Source organism: Lepidochelys kempii, chromosome 3 (assembly GCF_965140265.1).
Source record: "Lepidochelys kempii isolate rLepKem1 chromosome 3, rLepKem1.hap2, whole genome shotgun sequence".
Lineage (NCBI taxonomy): Eukaryota > Metazoa > Chordata > Testudines > Cheloniidae > Lepidochelys > Lepidochelys kempii.
Window position 1 is genome coordinate 65,437,480 of NC_133258.1, and position 11,361 is coordinate 65,448,840.

An 11,361-nucleotide genomic window follows, 5' to 3' on the forward strand; every position below is an offset into this window, starting at 1 on the left:
AGTTCTAAACTCCTGCTAACTGAGATAAATGGGAAGGAGTGGGGAGAGGAAAGATCCACAGCCAGTCTACCAGGTCACAAGGCTGTGTTGAAGTAGAGACCTGACCCATGCCCACAGAGCCAACTTCTGCTCCTTCTCTCCGACTCCCAGGACAGCTCTGGGGGAGTTATGGCAGAAATAGGGCCACAGTGAACTTTTCAGATGCTGAGTGGGGGAAGAGAAAAGGGGCATGAAGTATAGGAAGCCTCACATATCCCTGTCCCCACCAGAACCTCATTTGCATGAATTTCTCTTATCACTGCCACCCTCAAGTAGTTCACAATACACTTCCAATCAGTAGATTCAGGGCAGTATGGATTTTATGTGCTACTTCATAGTCTCATAAGATGACCTAAGCCAATAATGTTTTTTAAAAAATTCATTAAAATAAACTTAAGCTAAATGCAAAAAAAATGTTAGAGCAATGTTAAGTTTGTACAGTTGTAAGAGTCAGCAAAGAGCAGAAATGCAAGAGGCGGGGGTTCCCCCAGCTGTGGCGGACACTGCTGTATATTCTATTCCTATTTTTCTCTCCTAACTGTGTAGGTTAACACCGCATATTATTGCTTATATTTTTAAATATACCAGGAAGTTAATACCACTATAGAAATCTTAATTTTTATATTTATATTTGCGGTCATTTTAACAGTGCAGTCTTGACTGGAATCAACCAAGTTTTGTGTACTTAATCAGTATGAAGCCAAGGAGCAGTTAGCATTATTATAATTATTACATTTCCCATAAAGGACCACCCATATATTAAGATCTAAATGAGCTGAGAACATCCATAAATCAAACGTGAATGGTCTAAAATGAACAATCCTTTAGCAACTGCTAACAAAAGGAACAGTAACACAAAGAAATATTACAGTGCTCTAACCAATATCTCCAAAATCCACCATCATTTCTGAACAATTTTTTAAAAATTAAGTTTTACAAAAATAAAAGTTTATCATATTTTCAATAGCCTCAGAGAGAGAATCTTTAAGTACTGTACTGAAAGCCCTGCATCACGAATACTAAGCAATTTAATAAAAAATTGTAAATTATAAAGCTAAAAAATGACAGCACATACTATAAACTCTTTTGGCCGAATTGCTCAACAGGACAGAATAAAACACATTTTTAATATATGCCCTTAACAAAGTCAAAATAATTTCCTTATTCTAGTCACAACACAGGTATTATAGTACCACTGTCCCACAAGGACTGTGTGCCTCTCGCTAGCTGGGAGTTATCGACAGGTGCTTGATACAAGTTCTGTTATGACTAACTGTATCCTTTACTCAGCAAGCAGGACATGCATGATGCTGATACTCCTTGGAGTATCATAACTGAAGAAACTGAAACCCCCAGATGTTGTAATTCAGATCTGGAAACTTTCTATGTCCAGTCATCTTGTCAACTGCAAATAGTAAAGTAACACCTGGGATAGAAAACTTTTACACAAAAATTACTACATTTTCCCCAATAACAACATTTGTCTGATCACCAAGACTTACTGAAAATGCTTATTTTTACAAAAAACAACAACAAAAAACAAACAAACCCCACAACCTTTTTTTCTGAACAGTGAATTCTCAATACTAGTTTTGATGGCTAAATAAACTTAATGTTGCCTCTCAAAAATACTGAGAAGATAGATTTCAGAGTAGCAGCCGTGTTAGTCTGTATTCACAAAAAGAAAAGCACCTTAGAGACTAACAAATTTATTTGAACATAAGCTTTCGTGAGCTTTGAGAAGACAGAGTCAGAGTCAATTATTTTACTTCCCACTAAACAATAATGGTACTTATTAATTAGCTAAAAAAAGATTAATTTTAAAAACATGCATAAAGTCAGACCAATTCTTTAGGGACTTGGACACCAATTCTGCATTCATTTAAGCACTTGCTTAACTCACTACCATGAAGCAGTCCATTGTCAATGGGACTACACATGGCAGTAAAATTAAGCAAGTGCAGAAATGCCTGCAGGATCAGATCCTTGGCATTTAACACTTCACAGAGCAAGAGCGTTCCAGTCATTTAATGATATACATCAAAGTACCATTTTCTTGACATTTTTACATTAGTTTTTTTTTTAATTACTTTTCTTAGCACAAGCTTGTATTATACACATCATTTTATACACACAATCTTCTGAAAGGATTAGGATTCCCTCAATATGTAGTGTTAGTCTTTCAAACAGGTTTCAGAGGAACAGCCGTGTTAGTCTGTATTCGCAAAAAGAAAAGGAGTACTTGTGGCACCTTAGTGGTCCAAAGTGACCACTCTCTTTAAAATGTGTATGATAATCAAGGTGGGCCATTTCCAGCACAATGGATGGGCTATTACCAGCAGGAGAGTGAGTTTGTGGGGGGGCGGAGGGTGAGAAAACCTGGATTTGTGCTGGAAATGGCCCAACTTGATGATCACTTTAGATAAGCTATTACCAGCAGGACAGTGGGGTGGGAGGAGGTATTGTTTCATGGTCTCCGTGTATATAATGTCTTCTGCAGTTTCCACAGTATGCATCCGATGAAGTGAGCTGTAGCTCACGAAAGCTCATGCCCAAATAAATTTGTTAGTCTCTAAGGTGCCACAAAAACTCCTTTTCTTTTTGTGAATACAGACTAACACGGCTGTTACTCTGACACCTAAAAGTGGCAATTCTTCAACAAAAAAACTTCAAAACCAGACTCCAACGTGAGACTGCAGAACTGGAATTAATTTGCAAACTGGACACCATCAAATTAGGCCTGAATGAAGACCGGGAGTGATTGGGTCATTACAAAACCTAATTTCCCCCATACTAATTTCTCCCTACTGTTTCTCACACCTTCTTGTCAACTGTTTGAAATGGGCCACTCTCATTATCACTACAAAAGTGATTTTTCCTCCTTTGGTATCCTACTGTTATTTGAATTGTCTCATTAGACTGACCTCCCAATTGGTAAGGCAACTCCCATCTTTTCATGTGCTGTGTATTTATACCTGCGACTGCATTTTCCACTCAATGCAGCTGATGAAGTGGGTTCTCGTGCACGAAAGCTTATGCCCAAATAAATTTGTTAGTCTCTAAAGTGCTACAAGGACTCGTTGTTGTTTTTGCTGATACAGCATAAAATAGCTAACACTCAAACAAATTTAGTGCTCACACAACCCTTGCAATTATGATTTTGCCTTCTCCACATTCTTTCACTCAGCATATATGCCTCTGACTCCCAACAAAACAGGCAGTCTTAATTCCAGCCGCAGCCATCAGTTTCTGAAAAAGCAAAACCAAATCACCGCATTTCTTCAGTAAAACACAGAATCGTAGGACTGGGAGGCACTCAAGGCAGGGCTAAGTATTATCTAGACCATCCCTGACAGGTGTTTGTCCAACTTGCTCTTAAAGATCTCTAATGATGGAGATTCCACAACTTCCTTAGACAATTTATTCCAGTGCTTAACCACTCTGACAGGAAGTTTTTCCTAATGTGCAACCTAAACTGCCCTTGCTGTAATTTAAGCCCATGGTTTCTTGTCCTATCCTCAGAGGTTAAGGAGAACAATTTTTCTCCCTCCTCCTTGTAACAATCTTTGATGTACTTGAAAATGGTTATCATATCCTCTCTCAATCTTCTCTTCTCCAGACTAAACCCAATTTTTTCAATCTTTCCTCATGGGTCATGTTTTCCAGTAATTTGTGTTGCTCTTCTCTGAACTTTCTCCAATTTGTCCACATCTTTCCTGAAATGTGGTGCCCAGAACTGGACACAATACTCCAAGCGGAGGCCTAAATAATGTGGAATAGAGTGGAAGAATTACTTCTCGTGTCTTGCTTACAACACTTCTGCTAATACATCCCAGAATGATGTTTGCTTCCCCCCCCATCTCCATAACAGAACACTACTATACTATAAACACTATTAAAAACATCTGTGTAGTAGCTATTTATTCACATTGTTGTCAGAAACAGCAGAATTTGGCCTTGATAGCTGATGGAATACCTTAGGTTAAAAAATGCCATTTTGGTTTCCCAATCTCTCTATTCAATGCTGTTCAATCCCTAGGGCTGTAGGGATTCCCCCTAGCTGCATACTTCAGGCAGGGATAGAAACCAGCCTCTGAAAATCAAAAGCTTCAGAGCAACCAAGAAGAAGGAGCCTCCTGACTAGTGCAACTCTGCCATGTAGTTTAATTACTTACACAAACGTTTAAAATATGAACATATTATATATAATTTAACTTGGTGCCCACTGTCTTACATCACATATGCCCCATGGCTGCACCCCTAGTCTGAAAAGGGCCTAAGTAAGTGTGGCTCACATCATGCTCACAAATTTCAATAAACCACAGAGGGAGTTCCAAAGTCACAATCCCTGAATCCAGCCAACAGAGCCTAAGAGATCAACTCTAATTGCACCACAGTAGATCTCAATTACCAAAAAGGCAATGGGAAAAATGCAGACAATCTCCAAGGTAACCACATCCAGAACATTCAAGGCCTTAATTAGGTTAAACAAAAGATTAAACTATACTCAGAAACAAACTGGAAGCCATTGGAGAGCAGTAGTATAATGAGCTCACATTCTTTCCTGCTTAAAAGGCAGAAAAAACAATTTTCCATTAGTCAAAGCTCCAAGTGTCCTTCAAGACTGCTCAACACATACAATGGTAGTGAAGTAGAAGAGAAAAATGAATGGAAACTGTAGCAAGGTCTGCATCAAAAAGAAGAGACCACAGTTGCTTGGCTAGCCAAAGAACATTCAGAGCTGCTAACCAGAAGCAGTGATGGATCTAGTAAAATACTGAGAAATTATGAATTGCTTTGACAATAGACAGGCATACCTCAACAAACAGAGCACACAACCCCTGCCAAATCCTCCAGATGTTTCCCCGCTACTAACGAGCATCATTTCCATCTTATCTGGACTGACCCTAAGTCAACTTGTTTTCATTCATATGCTGGGAAAGTAATAGACTACATAATACAGCTCCAGCGAAAGAAATGCAGCGCTGGAGATTTATGGTGTTTTGATTTGTCAGTACCAGAAGTCTGGAAAATCTGGATACTTTTGGCTAGATGTAACCCTTTGCTAAACACTGGGCACCATCAGTGATAAAATCCTTCAGCCTAAAACTTTCAAACCACTACAGTTGGCTCCCCTTTTGTTAGGTTTATTTTATAGCAATGAATTTTATTAGAATTTAGAGCCGCTTTTAAGTGAAATTATATATTTAAAAATAATACAGGAAAAATACTTGATGAAAGTAGTTTTAAATGCAAATTGCAATTTTATACACATATGGAAAAGTTGCTATTGGTCTCATTCCATGTATTTTAAGTCAAGCAGATCAATTTTAAACATCTGCTGCTAGCGCTGAGTCTGGCTCTCAAATTTAATACCTTGAATAATGTAATCACAATTAATCATATCATAAAATCATGTAGCAAATGAGCTTTCTAAGGCCCCAGTCCACCAAAAACATGCACACGGGCTTAAAATTAAGCACAAAAATATCCCATTGACTTCACTGGCACTACTTGCAAGTTTTAAGTTAAGCCGGTCTGTAAGGCTTTGTGCAATCACTACCTAAGAGAATTATTCAATATAATATAGCTGTGTCACGTCTCTCCTGCTCTACCACACCCAATCATCAGTGTTTCCACATTTTAATGGGATAAAAAAGATATGTAATCAATTTAATATTAAAATGGAAACATACCTCCTTCAGAAACTGTTCAAACTGCTCATCTAGTTCTGCTTTTGAAAATCGATGAGCCATAGTCAGCAATCTTAACTTCCAAAACAGTTCAATTACTGGAAAATACTAAAATTAAAAATAATGCAGTAAATGAGGCAGTGCTTTTGAAATCATAAACAACCTCGTAATTTCCTACTAGCTTTTCATGCAGGAAACATTAAAAGTTATCTACCAAGACTAAATTATACCACATTTGCCCCAAATACTGTATTTACTGCAAACAAAGGTCCAAGCACCACATCTGAATTGCCTAGATTCCCTAGAATCATAGACATAAATACCAACAGGACTGATTTAGCCCTTAAAATTTGTGAGGTTGATAAAATAGGAACTTCTTCTCATCCTTCATTTTCCTCTTCAAAATGCAGCTCTTCCACCAACGTTATCAGGAAGGAAATGTTTCATTTATAACGAAAGGGAGAAAAACACCATAAACATCAGTTTGCATCTATACCATATACACTTGCACAGTGCTGGATGTATTTTAATTGTTAACTGTTTGTTTTCCAAAATTGTGAACACTCTGGGGCAGGGAGACTTTCTCTAGAGTCTGTCCAGCACTGAGCACACTGCTACAGCATAACAAATAAATAATGATTTAATCCATGGAAAAAAGAAAAGGAGGACTTGTGGCACCTTAGAGACTAACCAATTTATTAGAGCATAAGCTTTCGTGAGCTACAGCTCACTTCTTCAGATGCATATCGTGGAAACTGTGCTGTTAACACCTGTTAACACCATCCTGGCCACTATGGATGTAGAAGCCCTCTACACCAACATTCCACACAAAGATGGACTACAAGCCGTCAAGAACACTATCCCCGATAATGTCACGGCTAACCTGGTGGCTGAACTTTGTGACTTTGTCCTTACCCATAACTACTTCACATTTGGGGACAATGTATACCTTCAGATCAGCGGCACTGCTATGGGTACCCGCATGGCCCCACAGTATGCCAACATTTTTATGGCTGATTTAGAACAACGCTTCCTCAGCTCTCGTCCCCTAAAGCCCCTACTCTACTTGCGCTATATTGATGACATCTTCATCATCTGGACCCATGGAAAAGAAGCCCTTGAGGAATTCCACCATGATTTCAACAATTTCCATCCCACCACCAACCTCAGCCTGGTCCAGTCCACACAAGAGATCCACTTCCTGGACACTACAGTGCTAATAAACAATGGTCACATAAACACCACCCTATACCGGAAACCTACTGACCGCTATTCCTACCTGCATGCCTCCAGCTTTCACCCTGACCACACCACACGATCCATCGTCTACAGCCAAGCTCTGCGATACAACCGCATTTGCTCCAACCCCTCAGACAGAGACAAACACCTACAAGATCTCTGTCAAGCTTTCTTACAACTACAATACCCACCTGCAGAAGTAAAGAAACAGATTGATAGAGCCAGAAGAGTTCCCAGAAGTTACCTACTACAGGACAGGCCTAACAAAGAAAATAACAGAACGCCACTAGCCGTCACCTTCAGCCCCCAACTAAAACCCCTCCAACGCATTATTAAGGATCTACAACCTATCCTAAAGGATGACCCAACACTCTCACAAATCTTGGGAGACAGGCCAGTCCTTGCCTACAGACAGCCCCGCAACCTGAAGCAAATACTCACCAACAACCACATACCACACAACAGAACCACTAACCCAGGAACTTATCCTTGCAACAAAGCCCGTTGCCAACTGTGCCCACATATCTATTCAGGGGACACCATCACAGGGCCTAATAACATCAGCCACACTATCAGAGGCTCGTTCACCTGCACATCCACCAATGTGATATATGCCATCATGTGCCAGCAATGCCCCTCTGCCATGTACATTGGTCAAACTGGACAGTCTCTACGTAAAAGAATAAATGGACACAAATCAGATGTCAAGAATTATAACATTCATAAACCAGTCGGAGAACACTTCAATCTCTCTGGTCACGCGATCACAGACATGAAGGTCGCTATCTTAAAACAAAAAAACTTCAAATCCAGACTCCAGCGAGAAACTGCTGAATTGGAATTCATTTGCAAATTGGATACTATTAATTTAGGCTTAAATAGAGACTTGGAGTGGCTAAGTCATTATGCAAGGTAGCCTGTTTCCTCTTGTTTTTTCCTACCCCCCCCCCCCCAGATGTTCTGGTTTAACTTGGATTTTAACTTGAAGAGTGGTCAGTTTGGATGAGCTATTACCAGCAGGAGAGTGAGTTTGTGTGTGTATGGGGGTGGGGGGGATGTGAGAACCTGGATTTATGCAGGAAATAGCCCAGCTTAATTGTCATGCACATTGTGTAAAGAGTTATCACTTTGGATGGGCTATCACCAGCAGGAGAGTGAATTTGTGTGGGGGGGTGGAGGGTGAGAAAACCTGGATTTGTGCTGGAAATCACTTTAGATAAGCTATTACCAGCAGGCCAGTGGGGTGGGAATAGGTATTGTTTCATATTCTCTGTGTATATATAAAGCCTGCTGCAGTTTCCACGATATGCATCTGAAGAAGTGAGCTGTAGCTCACGAAAGCTTATGCTCTAATAAATTGGTTAGTCTCTAAGGTGCCACAAGTCCTCCTTTTCTTTTTGCGAATACAGACTAACACGGCTGTTACTCTGAAACCTGTCTTAATCCATGGAAGTCTTTCAGGTTAGCTCTTAAAGACAGAAATTCTGTCTGCTCTGCATTCACATAGAAAAGTCAATAGTGCTTTTTGTAAAGGGAGGATTTATGTTGGTTTTTGAGAACAAATATTCCCCAGCTTCTCAACAGCATGCAGCTTTTAGGTATCTCCCTGCAGACTCGAAGTGGCTGTTTTACAGTGGTGCCATATATAGTTTTGAAGTACTCTGGAATCCTTCAGAACAAGAAGTGATATAATAAATTCAAAATAGATTAAGGGTTTGCAGATAAGGTTTTACTATTAAATATGAACTTTTTCAAGTATAGATCCTTGTCAGAACATAGAACTATTACCTAACTAGTAAACTGATTTTGGCAGGCGAGTTCTGATAACTGTTTCCTGCTTTAACTCTTACTTTATCCAAAGACTACCCAACACTTTGGCAGTACTAAAGAAAATTGCTGCAAAGACTGCCCAGTCTTTGAATTAAATAAGATACCCCTATGTAAGCACTTGGAAAGAGTCTTAAAAAACCACACTAAGAGGATTAACAATGTGACCTCTCATGACACTCATAATCCAGTATGATTTTATATTTTTACAACAAGAAGTCTTGTGAGCTGTGACATTTTAATGTTACTACCTATGCCAACGGCTTAAGCAAGTGAAGAATATTTATTTGCAAGTTTGCTAAGAAAAAATGAATCCTGATCTTCTTCTTACATTTTACCGTGGTTTCCTGTGCATTACATACATCTATACACACAGATTTCTTATAAATATTTACATTGCATCTTATAAAATTTCATCTGATGTTTTATTTTTCAAAAAGTTTTTTTTAAAATCAGTTGACATCCATTTGCCCACAGGTAATGCCAGTTATTAACTAAAATCAAGCACATGCTTCCTGAAAAGACTTTAGGCAAGTTTCACCCTTAATAAGAAATAACCTTATATTTATGTATTTAATGTAGAAGGATCCCAAAGCGCTTTGCAAATAATATATACACACACAATATCACAAAATGCAGCCATTTCTGGAAATGAAGGGTGGTTGCCTGGCAGCACACTGCATCATTGCAGGAAGGGGAAACTTTGGCTAGAAGATTATTAAAAGCCTTTTTCTCATGGCAAATGCCATAATATTTCTAATATCTCATATGAAAAGACACACAGAATAGACTTCCTAGAACTCAAGTTTATCTTCCCAGGAATGATGGAAAACTGACTTAACCCCACTGGGATTTGAAGCTGTGATCATAGAATCATAGAATATCAAGGTTGGAAGAGACCTCAGGAGGTCATCTAGTCCAAACCCCTGCTCAAAGCAGGACCTTTTTGGTGGTGGTGGTTGTTTTTTCACTGCCTTGGCACATGGTTATGTTACTATTAATCCAAAAATATCACCAAAGGAGTCACACTCTTCAAACAGACAGAGTCTGTTTTTATATTTTTATAAGACTTAATAGAAACATTTGCATAACTTGTATTTTATACTGTTTTGTGTTTGAATTCACACATTCCTGAAATCCAAACTCATCATCAGTGAACTAACATTTGAAAGCCATGAACTGCACAGTCTATTTCCAATGCCTCAGTTGAATAAACTGCAGGAAGTAAACAGCAACAATGGTAATAGGTGAATGGGATGTTGAAAATCTATTCAGTTTAAAGTGATCAGGAGGGCTGTTAATGGACTGCACAAGTGGGGAAGAGTTCACTTTTCAAACGCATGAAATTTAGTCTTATGCTGGGGGAGGGGAGGGTCAGTGTCCCTTTAGTCTAAATCTGGCCCTTCCTATTTATTTCGCTTTTTAAAAGGTTCCCACTCAGCATGGTGGGTCGATCTGCAGCCTTTATACACCATTCCAACAGGACGCAAGAGGCAGAGCTCAGCAGAAGAAACTCCCAATCCCAATCCTCAGCGTGCCCAGGAGGCACTAGGCCCAGAGCATCAGGAAAGGCGGGCTTAGCCGCAAGCCCCCCCGGCGATCGCCCTGTGGGCAAGTGGGCGTCTCTCTAGCCCCGGGCCAAGGCAGGGCAGCGGCGTTTCAGGCAGCAGGTCTCCTGGCTTCCCAGGGCAGGCGCACGCCGGAGCGACCCCGGCCCCGCCCAGGGCACAGCCTCGGGCTAGCGGGCTGGCACAGGGCTCCCGCAAGGGCCGCGCGCACAAGTCTGTCAGTCGCAGCTGGAGCTCTGTTGTTGGGCGCCCAGAGGGTGCCGCCTCCGGCCGGCCACCTACCTCCCTGTCCCGGGCCAATCCAGGCCGAAACGCCGGCAGCCGCTTCCCTTGAAAACCGGTAGGTTTGTCTCAGGCGCCGGAACTAGGTTACCTAGGTAACAGACCTAGCTCAGGTCGGCCACCGTAGTTCCCGCGACCAACGGCCAGGCTCAGCGGCAGCGGTCACATGACGTCTTCCTCGGGCTCGTAGAGGATCACGTGAGGAAGCAGGTGCCGCGGCTGCCATTGCTACCGAGGCAAACTCGGCTCGCCCCCCCCCCCCTCTGCAGCCCAGTGGGAGCATCAGCACCTCTAGTCTCCCCATCCTCCGTTAGCCGGTCTGACCGACGGGGGGCTGCCACGAACCTAGGTGGTCACGTGATCTAATTCCCCTCTCTCCATGTCGTGCAGTAGCCCTTGGGCGTCACGTGACCTGTGTGTGCCCACGCCCGCCAGGCGGAGTGGAGGGATTGAGCGAGGGGGAAAGGGGAACAGCGCCCCCTGCCACAGGGAGGAGCGGGGCGGGTGGGCGGAGCAGAGAGTAGACGGGAGGGCGGCTGGGGCGCGAGGAGCTGCCCCGCCCCCTCCGCCATCGCCCCCTGTGCGGGACGCCCGGGCCCCCCGGCTACAGCCATCTGCCGCCGCGGCGCCCGCGGGTGGGAGGGTAACGCGGCGACTGCGGCAGGGGCGGCCCGTGCGAAGGCAGCGGGGCGGGCCCGGCCCTAGAGTTCATC

At 42.0% G+C, this 11,361-nt stretch overlaps 1 protein-coding gene across 7 annotated transcripts in view; it reads right to left on the reverse strand.

Moving 5' to 3' along the window:
- Window positions 1-10,790, reverse strand: part of CEP162 (centrosomal protein 162) — an 80,710-nt gene extending 69,920 nt beyond the window's left edge. For 3 of the 7 annotated variants that reach the window (XM_073336578.1, XM_073336579.1, XM_073336583.1), the window contains exons 1-2: window positions 10,649-10,789; window positions 5,736-5,840 (exon numbers count right to left, since the gene is read on the reverse strand). In XM_073336578.1, the coding sequence (XP_073192679.1) occupies window positions 5,736-5,795 (60 nt within the window). In that variant the 5' untranslated portion in view covers window positions 5,796-5,840; window positions 10,649-10,789. Of the gene's footprint in view, window positions 1-5,735; window positions 5,841-10,648 lie in introns of all 7 variants that reach the window. The other 4 variants (XM_073336582.1, XM_073336577.1, XM_073336580.1 and 1 more) reach the window with 3 other exon arrangements.
- Window positions 10,791-11,361: the final 571 nt, after the last annotated feature.